Raw genomic sequence first — 12514 nt, forward strand, 5'->3', positions numbered from 1 at the left:
CTGTTTTAACCCTTCCTTCCAATCGGCCTGGGGGTCCCGAACACGACTCCTACCAAGAGGCTGGTGAGACCCACTAGTCTCAAGAAGATATGGATTTCGAGAAAGTCCATTCTCGCCGAAACTTTGGTGGGTCCTGCTGGACCTCCAGAGACACGATTCAAATCCCTGAAGTCCCCTCACTAGAGTGCAGGACCACGAGAGTGAAGTGAATCCGACCAGCGATATTTGTTCTTCATCAGGTACCTGTAAAATCTGCAGAGCCATTCGAAGCCTTGAAGAATCCATTGTTGGAAGCCTTTCCTGTCGCCAGTTCCCATCCACTGTGCGTTTCTTCAGTCACCAAATCAAGAATCCAAGGACCTGGTCCTATGCTGCTGCCTCGGGAAGACCACCATCTCCAAACTCTTCCTCTTAGCTGAGGTACTGTGTTGGCTTGGGTAATACTTACCTCAAGTCTTGTGTTGATCCTGTGTGGCTTAGTGGGTGATGTGTGTGTTTGGGTGTTTTCCCATACCGTTCACCCAGGCCTAACGTGTGTGTGTGTGTGTGTGTGTGTGTGTGTGTGTGTGTATATATGTATATATATATATATATATTTTTTTTTTTAAACATTTTTTTGTCAATGATTCAAAAATAGAACCTTTCCAAAATATCTGACAACATATAAACACAATTGGAAAATATTTCATAATTATTCAAACATCATCATACTTAAAGTTAGCAAAGTAATATTTTAACTAAATGTTACAGGCATGGGATCGCTAGACAGCATGATCTAATTCTTTTTCTGTATGTTTACAGACGTTAACTAAGGCAAAAAAATAGTGGCCTATCATTCCCATGCATCATTCTTGACCAAAGTGAATCAAGACAATCTTCGTACTGTATATTTACAAATTTCATCAACATATTAGTTCTCTTGGTTTTAAAATGAGGACAGTATAAAATCAGATGTTTCAGCGTCTCACTTGGTTCTTTACATAAGGGGAAACCACATTTTTCATTAATTGTAACATCTTTTACTTTATTCCAATATTTGGTCCTTTCACGAGTGTGGTATGGATTAAATTTAAACCACATGTAGGACTTAAAAAATTGCAAGGAAAGGATTCGATATAATTATATCTGGGTACTCGTTTTTTAGTATAAATTGAATATTCAGTGTACGTTTTATATTTCTGTATTTGATTAAGAGTTTTGCACCAATCAGTTTTTTCTTGGTGTATCCTGGTCTTAAACACAAGTCCTCTAGTGTAAGATTTAGTTTCATCAGAGTTGTGTGCATATCACGCTGATATAGGATAAGAGAGGGTGTGTTATTCAATTGGAGATTAGATTTTAAGTCACTGTCAATCGAGTTGGACGACGGAGAACACATTCTAGCATAGTTAGACAGTTATCTCCATTTCCTTCGCACAGCTACAGAAATTAGGCCCAGTTCATGTCTTATTATGCAATTAGGCACAGTCATCGGAAAATGCATTGCTGATTTCAACGGGGTACCTTGGAGACGATCCAAGAATGTGTTCATGTCGGAGAGACCGATGTCCAAGGAATACAATAGGACACTTTCAATCTTGAGAGTGAAGAAATCTATTAGGGGGACCAGAGAGAACTTGCAATATTTTTTCATAGATTATTTTTAATTGAGAGAGCAATGGCTGGCTCTTTAGATGCAATAATGAAGCCCAAGAATTGATCTAATTATTCTCAGAAATATGATGCCCCAAATGATTGTGTTTGTTATCAGTGGTATCCATGTTTCCAAAATTTTCCATTGATGGAGTTTGTTCTTGTTGTTCCTGAATCGCATTATAACGGCCTTTGTAGGATTCAGGGCCAAATGATGTGCTTTTTGCATACTTTTCTGGTATGATGGGTTCTAACACATTCTACTTAACTTGTGGGGTAGAGGGATTTACTCAATGTTAGCAGACTGATTCTCTGCTGCGTGTGTTTTGGAATCCTGACAAATAGTAAATATTGGCCAAGGATTTAGATACTGAGGTCCTTCTGCTAATCGCTAGGGCACCAGCCATTCTGCTTTCTTCAAGTAATGAGTTTCCGATGTAAAGAATCAGAATTTTAACAGACACAAACTTCTTATGCCTCAGCATGGTTAGCTGTTAGGACCTGACCTTAAAACATATCTGATTTGTGTAAAGTGTGTGGTCGTTTTTTTTCGATCCTCACCTTTCATGTCATTTAATTTGCAGGTAGGACTTGGCATAAAGCCTGGGACGACAGTCGAGTACCTTGCTCCATGGGCCTGTCAGATTGATATGGCTTTGGTGATGACCGTAGAGCCAGGCTTTGGAGGTCAGAAGTTCATGGAAGACATGATGCCAAAGGTAAGTCGGAAAAGATTTTTCCTTGACAAGCGCCACAATTGTACTCGGAAGTGGAGTCTGTCACCATCTATAGCTTCACTATGCAGTATGTATTGGTTTGGAGTTAGCACAGTTTTATGCAGAATACCTGTGGGTAGAATTACCCTCTTTCAGCTGTACTTTCATTCCAATCACATAATTGCGGTGGATGTAGCAGAGCCATACTGTTTTAGTTACTTACCTGTAATTGTATTTCAAATGGATTGTGTCCTCCCACATATTCCTCATCTATGATAATCGTATCTCCCAGCTTTGCTGCTTCGGAAATAAAAATTCAGCAGAGGGTGCTGTGCACGAAGTCAAGGCGTCGATGTCCCTCGGAGATCGGTGTTGCGTGTTGACGTCATTCGTACAAATAGCTTGTGCCGCGCCCGTTGCTTTCAGTTCTGTTTTTTCGAGCTTTGCTTCGAGACACGGTGCGCTTCATTTTTCTTCCTCAAGAGAAGAAAAATGTCGTCTTCATAGACTCATTCTACCTCGAAATCGGGTTTCAAAAAGTGTAAAGACTGTGAGGCAAAAATGTCTATCACAGATCCCCACCGAGTTTGCCTTTGGTGCTTGGGTCCCGACCGGCGACTGTGGCTCCTGCCAATCGGTGACAGAGATAGCTCTTCGCGAACGTAAAGGTAAGCTAGCGGTGGGTCGGGATGCTTCGAAGGGCTCTTCGAAGTGATAAAAAAAAATCGGAGAAATCTAAAGATTCTGCTCAACATAAAAACCAGAAGAGGTCTAGATCGAGGAGTCGATGTGAACATTCTTCGACTTCCTCCAAGAAATCAAGAGACGTCATAGGTCTCCCTCTTACTCCTCCACCGAGCTGGTTCAATGTCCGACCAAATCGGATTCCCCCTGAAAATGGGAGCCATTTCGAACAAAAATTATGCAAATCTTTGAGAACGCGGCTTCAACCCCCTCAAAAGAGCCTTGCAAGAGCATGAACCCGGTCGCTCTCCTGGACGACCCAGGCAGGTCAAAAGCTACCTTGGCAAGTAGCTAGTCGGAGAAACGACATTGTCGACCCAACGCCAAGGCGTCAAACTCTTCGACTCGAGAATCGAGTACATCTCTGACCTCGTCGAAGAGACAAAAAACGTCAATGACATCAACAATTACATCAACGCCATCAGCGCCGATCATCTCAACGCCAAAAACCTTGACGGTTACGGCGCCATCGGGTAAACCATTGGCGCTCTCGACGATTCCTCGAGGAAAAATTTAAAATGTATAAACCTGTACCTAGGTCTGACTTTTTTAGATCTATGCCCTCCATATTTTAGGAGGAAAGTGCCTCAGAAGGAGAAGTTTCTCTTCGGGGAGTCGGGTATGGCTCTGCAGATGTGCCTGAAGAATTCATTGACCCTGAGTCAAAGTTAAACGATCTCTGCGACTCCTGCCACTCTGCCAGTGGCATTGATAACGTCTCGAGAGTTGGAGTTTACTAAACCTGACCCTACGGATCACGCTGATTTGGGTACAGAAACCTCATGAATAGGGTGACTGATTACATGGGGTGGAGTAGGGCCTTGCCAACCTTCGAGCAAGACGATATGACCAATATTCTGGATTAGGGGCAGCAAAAAGAGCCAGTACTACCTTTCCACAGGGCTTGCAGAGAAAGGTAGAGGCAAATTGGGAAACACCTGAATGTAGCTCTGCTATAGATAGAAACCTCACTAGAAAATACAGACCATAGTCTACTGACCCCGATTACCTCGGGAAACACCCCACACCTGAAAGTTTGGTGATCCGAGTTGCGACTGCTTCCAGACTGTCAGCTTATCCCTCTATCCCACCTGATAGAGAAGATAAGAAGGTGGACGCTTGGGCCCGCAAGATCTTTACCTCGGGCAGTATGGCTCTAAAATCCACAAACGTCACCTGTACCCTGGCCAGGTTTACACATACCCTGTGGGACTGCATTAAAGGGGCGGCTGAACATATTCCAGAAGGCGAGGGAAGGTTTTCTGAATATTGCAAAAGACGGCAAGGAGGCGATGGGAGAATGCCTCCGATCAGGGTTGGATACGGTTGACAGTGTCAGCAGATCCATGGCTGCGAGCACAGTACTACGCAGATTTGCACCGGACGTGCAGGCCAAACTTAACATATCTTTCGACGGTTTGAGGTTGTTCGGCAGCAAGGCAGATGACAGTTTGGAGAAGCTGCAGGGAGGCAGCTAAGTCCCTTAGCGCCTCTATTCGACAACCTCAACACCTCTAATCGGGGTCATCTTCCTGGAGAGGTCGTTCTTTTCGATACTACTCCTCATTTGGTAGCGGGAAAGGACAAGCCGTACAGAAAGGACAGAGAAAGCTTCCTCGAGGAAGAGGTGCAAAATCAGCCCAGCAGCGGCATCTTTACCCTCAGCCACTCCTACACCACTTTGAGGCCTTAACCCACAAAACCCCGGTGGGAGGCAGGATTTCTCCACATCTGAAGATAAGGCTGGGCATTACTTCAGATGCTTGTGCACTGGAAACAGTAGACCAAGGTTACTGCCTTCCATTTATAAAAAGGCCTCGAGATCATCCACCGGGAGCCAGCTCTGCCAAAATTCCAAACTCATTCCTCGTGCAGGAAATATTAACCCTGCTAGAGAATGGTGCAATAGAACATGTACCTGTAACGGAGAGGAACAATGGCTGGTACTCCCCATACTTTCTCATCCCCAAGAAAGATGGAGGACTGAGACCCATCTTGGACTTAAGAAATTTGAACAAATTCCTCAGGAAGGACAAGTTCAAGATGGTTACCCTTTCTCAGATCCTTCAGGCTCTTCAACTCCAAGACGGTTTGGTGTCATTGGACCTTCAGGATGCTTACTTTCATGTGCCAATCCATCTCAAACACAGAAAGTACCTGAGGTTTGTGGTTGGCGGTTCTCACTATCAGTTTTGAGTTCTGCCATTCAGGCTCACCTCCGCCCCGACGGTTTTCACCATACTGATGGCGGTAGTGGCAGTGAGTCTCAGGAGAGGGGGGGATTCATGTCTACCCCTACCTGGACAATTGGTTAATCGGGGCTTGTTTAACCGAACAGGCCCAGGAACACCTGAAGATCACCCGCCACTTCCTCCACAGGCTGGGCTTCTCCCTCAATTACAAGAAGTCCAATATGATACCGTCTCAAAAGCTTAAATTCATCGGAACGCTCTTGGACACTTCCTCGGGGAAAGCCTCGCCACCCGAAATGAGAGCTCAGCACATTCTGCAGATGGTAACACGATTCCAGAATGCCCAGAGTCTACCGGCCTACGATTTTTTGAGGTTGCTCAGTCTCATGGCATCCTGTGTTTTTCTGGTGCCGGAGGCAAGACTGAGGATGAGGTCCCTTCAATGGGCCCTCAGAACTCAGTGGTCCCAGTTTTCGGGGAGTATGTTAGACCTTGTGGAAGTTCCAAGCAGAGTGGCTCAGGACCTTGTATGGTGGACTTGCAAAGACAATATCCCCAAGGGAGACTGTTTTTGGCAACCATGGCCAGAGATAACGGTAGTGATGGATTCCTCACTTACAGGGTGGGGAGCCCACGCCAACAATCTGCCAGTCAGGAGTCGTTGGTCTCCATCAGAGTCCAAACTACATATCAGCCTGTTGGAGCTGAGGGCTATCAGACTAGCGCTGATGGCCTTTATGCCCACGGTATGGGGAAAACATTTCTTGATAATCCGGACAACACAGTGGCCATGTACTACCTCAACAAGAGAGGAGGAGTAGGGTCACTACCTCTGTGCAGAGAGGCAATGCAGCTCTGGTTCTGGGCAATACAAGAAGGAATCTCTCTATCGGCAGCTCACCTAGCCGGAGAGAAGAACACGACGGTGGACGCTCTGAGCAGGCAGAGCACAGTCTCCCACGAGTGGGAACTAGCTCAGGAAGTCCTTCAAGAGATCTTCGCCCTTTGGGGAACCCCTTAAATGGATCTGTTCGCGACCGATACCAACCTGAAGTGCGAGCAGCATTGCTCAAGGGAATTTCCCCCAAGAGGAGCTTTAGGGGACGCGTTTGCGGTGGACTGGGAATTTCCACTTCTGTAGGCGTTCCCTCCTGTCCCCGTGATTCTTCATGTAATCAGGAGGTTGAGAAAGTTCGGGAAAACCATGATTCTAATTGCCACGGATTGGGCCAGGAGAATGTGGTACCCGGACCTTCTGGACATGTCCATCTGCCCTCCAATACGTCTTCCACAAAGAGAGGATCTTCTCTCACAAGAGGAAGGTCAGGTTCCCCATCCAGAGGTGAAAACACTCAGCCTTCACGTATGGTTTCTGAGAGGCTCCCGGGCGACGTAATGGAGATTTTGCTTTCGGCCAGAAGGCCAGCAACTAAATCTTTGTACTGGTGTCGTTGGAATAAATTCAGTAACTAGTGCAAACACAAGCATGTGGACCCTTTTCAGTGTGGCACTCCCATAGTGCTCTCTATCCTGCTACATCTAGCCAATCTAGGGGCTCCAGATTGGAACAATAAAGGGATATTTGGCCACACTTTCGATCTTCAAGCGCTCCTCTGAGGAGGTCTCGTATTTCAAGATTCTTTTAGTCATACAGTTTCTAAAAGGGCTCACTAATGTGTTCCCACCAATACTATTTCATGTCCCGGCCTGGGATTTAAATCTTGTTTTAAAATGTCTAATGGGTATACCTTTCGAGCCTTTACATTCCTGCCCATTAAGGCTCTTAACATTGAAAACTGCCCTTCTTGTAGTGCTAACATCAGCCCGCAGGTTAAGTGAGTTGCAGGCTCTTTCAAATAAACCACCTTATACTACTTTTCATAAATCAAGTTAATCCTTAAAGTTAAACCATCCTTCTTGCCGAAAGTAGTTTCTGACTTTCACCTGTCGTAAAAAATAATACTTCCAACTTTTTTACCCTCCCCCTCATTTGGATAAAGGGGAGGAGAGACTGCACAGACTCGACCCTAAGAAAGCTCTGAGTTTTTATATTACGAGAATGTCAAGATTACATCAAGACGACCAGCTCTTTGTTGGTTTTACTGGTCCCAAATTGGGATTAGCAGTCACGAAACTAACTATATCCTGTTGGATTACTCTAGCCATTATGGAGTGTTACAGACTGGTGGGGAAAGATAAGCCGGAAGGACTTGGAGCTCATTGCACGAGGGGCATCTCTACTTCCGCAGCTCTTCTGAGGGGAGTCCCAGTGGCCGACATCTGTTCAGCCGCAACCTGGACTTCAATTCACACATTTGTTAAGCATTACTGGTTAGGTACTTCATCCTCCCAAGAGGATTTATTCGCAAAAGCAGTACTTCATTCTGTACATGAAAAAAGTTAAATAGTACTCCCACCTCCAAAATTCTTACTGCTTTGGGAGTCTATCATAGATGAGGAATATGTGGGAGGACACAATCCATTCGAAGAACAAGTTACTTACCAACTATGTACTTTCGACTGGATGTTCCTCCCACGTATTCCTTATCGCCCCACCCATCCTACTCCGCTATATAATTTACGAGTTTGCTTGTTGCGTTTGCAAAGAGCTTTCCGTCTGGAGCACGCCTATCTGGTTCCTCTACTTAATCGAAAAAACAGAACTGAAACCAACGGGCGCGGCACAAGCTCTTTGTACCTTGAGTGACATTGACGCGCTACAGCGACCTCCGAGGGAACTCACCGCCTCAACCTCGTGCACAGCGCCCTCTGCCGACTTTTTTTTTTTTTTTCTCCAAAGCAGCAAAGCTGGGAGATAAGATTATCATAGATGAGGAATATGTGGGAGGAACATCCAGTCGAAAGAATGTTTCAGTTGGTAAGTAAATTGTTCTTCTCCAGCATTGGTATCTTTCATAGATTTGCTTGAATATTCCCCGTCATCACACTGGGAATCCGCGCTACTTTTAAAAATATATATGTATATAAACTTTTCCCCTAGAAAAAGCATTACTGTTTGCCCATTATGACTGTACAGGCACTCACTTATGTAGTCCTTCCACCTCATTTCGGTCCCTTTTGACCCTAACCAATAAAGTGGCAGGGCTTAAGGTCCACACCAGGCAACCATCTTCAGATTCTGAGCCCTGATAAGGACTGCTATAATGACTGCCTGCCTAAGGAGCAGCCTCAACGGGGACGAAGGCGGGCGCATGTGAATCTATGAAAGATAATGCTGGAGAAATAAGAGTTACAGGTAAGTAACTAGATTTCTCCAGCATTGGATTGTTCATAGATTTGCATGCTTGAATAGAATACCAAGCAGTGAAAGTATGCCACCTACTTCACTGAAGCAGACATAGGTCAATAATAGTACCCACATAGAGTACCCTGTACCCATTATGCATGCTTGAAACATAGGAACGAGGGAAAGAACAATAGCTGCTCCTACCTCACGCAACCATATGTCGTAGGACTGCTTGTCCTACATTTGGCTCCCTTTCAGAGTTTTCTTTTAGAGAGCGTACTTGGCGAACCTATGGAGCGTGCTCCAGGTAGCCGCCCTGCATATTTCCTACATGGCTTACTCCTGCCATGAGAGCTGTTGCAGAGTCCATCCCTCTGGTTGAATAGACAGTAGCTGGATGGGTAAGTGGGTTGCCTTTGATTTTGGGGCAATTTGAGTACTTGCGATAGATCTAGCACATCAAAGGCGCATCCCGCAATGGAGGCATAATTGCCGAAGACAGTTCGAAGTACGATGTGTTAAGACCTAGTGTTTTAATAAGACTGTAAACAGAGGATCCGTAGATAAGACTTGTAGTACTCTGATCCATCTGTTGACCTGATCGCCACTAAAACAGCGACCTTATCAGAGAGGAAAAAAGATTGCATTTGTGGATGGGCTCGTAAGAAGGAGCCGTTTCAGTCATGAAAACTGTATTGAAACTCCAGCTTGGAGTCAGTGCTGGCACTGGTGGGAAGGTCGTTGGCAAGCCCTTCCTGAACTGCAGGGTTGGCGGCAGAGGATGTAACTATGGGACCTCTTAAGTAAGGCGTGATATCAGAGAGGTGAACCTTGACAGAATCCTGTGATCGGACCGCTGCAGCCAAGTGAATCGGGTTGGGCAGCAATTCGCTTACTGCGGCTGACCATGGGTCAAGCTGTTGTGTCCGACCCCAGGTTGTAAACCATTCTCCTTTCTTTGCATGTGGCATGCGTGGGGGCACCCTGGATGCTCCAACAATATCCATTTGGCAAGGTTAGGTTGGTGTGTCTTGGTAGTTTAACAACCAAGACCTTAGAGAGAGAACACAATGCAGGGTATGGCAAAGTGTTCGCTTGTTCTGTTGCAATAGTAGCGATTGGTGCGCTCTGATATGGATGGGGGAGGGACTCGCCATGTGTAGGAGAATTGGATACCAGACCTGCCATACCAGTGCTATTAAAATCATCCTGCAGGGTTGTTTTCTTATTCGCCTCAGTACCCTGGCTCACCAGATTATTGTCTGGAAGGCATCTGGGGACTCTCTTGTCCATGCTAGGGAGAAGGCAACCCCAGTGTGTCTTCTTCTGGGACCTGGATCCGAAGAGAGGGCATTCACTATTGTGCCTGGTAGCAAAGAGATTGTTGTGGGGGCGACCACATCCTTTGAAAATTGATTGCACTTGCACCTATACGAGTTCCTATTTGTGGGACGTGGAGAAAGTCCATGCTCAGTTGATCTGCCAGAATGTTGCTGTGTCCCTGCAGACCCCAGTGCCGATGTGTTACCTTCTTGCTTGTTGGTGTCATGCATTGAGGTTGTGTTGCCTATCTGTACGGTGACCACCTGTTCTATGAGAACTGGTTAGAAGGGTTTCAGCACCCATCGAATGGTTCTGAGTTCAAGGATGTTGATGAGCAATTCCGACTCTTGCATGGACCATGTGCCCTTGGCTTGCAAGTGTCCGAGATGAGCTCCCCATCCTGGCTGGGACGGATCCGTCTTGAGAAGAAGCGTGTAAGTGGGGCCTGAAAAAAGGCATGGCTTGCTTTAGGCTTTTTCTCCACCTGCTACCTGTGTAGAGCTTGGTGGAAAGGTTGTGACCGGTGCGCAATGTCGTCCCATGAGCCCGATGCTTAATTTCATTGTCTGTTGAGTTGTTCCTGGATTGGTCTCACGTTCAACCTGCAGGCAGGAGCCAGCAATATACATGATGACAACCTGCCCAGCAGGGACTTGTAGTGACGCACTGTGCTCATGTTTGTTTTTACGAGCCCATTGACCAGCTGTGAAAGCTGTTATTCAGGTCTGACTTGCGGAATGTGGGTATCTGGTTCTGCCCTAGGAAAAGGGTGTTCTACGCCAGCATAACTACTGATGGTTTGTGATTGATGGAGAAAAACTAGATTTGTGATGGTCTCTTTTGTTTGATGGACCACTTTAGTTGTCCGTACCTTTGAGTTAGCTTTGAGCCAATTGTGAAGGTATGGAAAGACTTGTACACCTGCTCTTGTTAGGTGCGCTGCTACCGGGGCGAGACATTTGTTGATAAACCTTTGGAGTGACCCTAGGCCAAAGCACCCGGAACCGATAATGCTTGTCCCCTACTGTAAGAGCTAGTGCGGTGGATGAATGGGTATGTAGAAAATATGCATCTTCTAGGTGGATTGTAGCTAGAAGATAGACCTTCTGGAGCCAAGGAAGGCCCTGTTGGGGTGTGTTCATTTTGAACCTTACGTGCCTTACCTATATGATGAAATGGCACCAGTTTAGAAGTGGGTGCCACTGTTGGTCCTTTTTCTTTACTAGAACAAAGGTGTGAATAGAATCCCGTGCCTCCATGATTATGAAGATTTGCCTTTATATTGGCCGATTATAGCAATTTGTCCACCTCTAGTTTGAGCTGGGCCACGTGTCATGTATTGCGTGCACGTGGAGCTAGGGCTGGCGGCTGTGTGAGAAACTCGATGATGTGTCCTTCGTTTATTATTTGTAGCACCTACTTGTCATTGGTGCAGGGGGTGGCTGATCCGCCCTCCTACCGGGTTGTGATGTGGCGGGGGATGGTGCTTCCCGTCCAATTTGTTTGGATAACTGGGCCCTTGTCTGGGCCGCCCCACTCCTGCCTTTCTGCGTTGTGTATCTGGAGGACGGCTGGTATCTGTCAGGAGGTCGATTTGTTGACTTAGCCCTTTGCGTGGAATATGGCTTGTTGTTCGATCGAAACTTCCCTGATCCCTCACGAAAAGTATGCTTTTCTTTGTCGTTGTCTCTCAGTGAACTGATAGCTCTGTTTGCACCAGTATCTGATTTAATGCACTTCAGGTGATCATTAACCTTTTTGCCAAAGGAGTCTTGGCCTTTGAATGGCATATTGAGGATCTGCGCCTGCACTTCAAGTCTGAAGTTGGTCGCATTCATGCATGATTTGCCCCTGAGGACCACTCCATGAGCCATCTGCTTAACCCTGCTTTGCAGTAAAGCGCTTTCTGATGCTTGTTAATCTGCTTAGAATCACATGCTGTGCATATGGTCCGACATCCAGTGGTAACTGCGGAGTATTGCATCTTGTCTTTCGGGGACTGAAAGGGGACGTCGGCATAGGCGTGTCTGTAACAGTATCCCTATCGTGACGTGTGTAGTACCCAAAATCCTTCACGCGCCGAGGTCCCTCGGATTGTTTTTTTCCGCCCAGATAACTGGTCGCCCTATAGCGGAGCTCTTACTAGAGACATTGTTTATCTTTACCGAATTGTCCGTTTATTCCCCGTTAAGTCACTTCGCCAATAACATCTTCGACGAAGACTATGGGGGAACCGTCTACGGCTGTGGATTTCGGCGCCTAAGGTCCAGCGGCGGCGGCCGGATTGTCTGTACAGAGAGTGGGGTCGGTGTGGCCATATTCTTTAGTATGTCTTTTCTCCTTTCCCCTCTTTTCCCTTTCGGTCTGGTCATCCTTCCCCTTTGCTATGGGAAGGACACCTTTTAGATTCTGCCCCAAGTGTAGGGTCAGATATCCTTGGAAGGACGAACACAGGGTGTGTAACGCCTGTCTCCCGCAAGAGCACGACGAGAAGCGGTGTGTGGCGTGCAAACTCCTTCGGCCTAAGACCCTTAAGGAGCGCTGTGTAAAGCGGTGGGCCGCGTACGGTATGTCACACATGCAGTCCCCCGCCGCCACACCAGCCGAAAGTGACGGGGGTACTTCGGATGACCAAGCGTCCAACGTGGATGTTATAGACC

The 12514-nt window shown here is 46.5% G+C and overlaps 1 protein-coding gene across 1 annotated transcript in view; it reads left to right on the forward strand.

Annotated features, from left to right (window-relative positions):
- RPE (ribulose-5-phosphate-3-epimerase) overlaps positions 1-12514 on the forward strand; it is a 382550-nt gene that overhangs the window by 167456 nt on the left and 202580 nt on the right. Inside the window, exon 4 of the mRNA XM_069615905.1 lies at positions 2217-2351. Coding sequence (XP_069472006.1) covers positions 2217-2351 — 135 coding nt within the window. The remainder of the gene's footprint in view (positions 1-2216; positions 2352-12514) is intronic.

The sequence above is a fragment of the Ambystoma mexicanum genome, chromosome 9 (assembly GCF_040938575.1).
Source record: "Ambystoma mexicanum isolate Mex_15411 chromosome 9, UKY_AmexF1_1, whole genome shotgun sequence".
NCBI lineage: Eukaryota > Metazoa > Chordata > Amphibia > Caudata > Ambystomatidae > Ambystoma > Ambystoma mexicanum.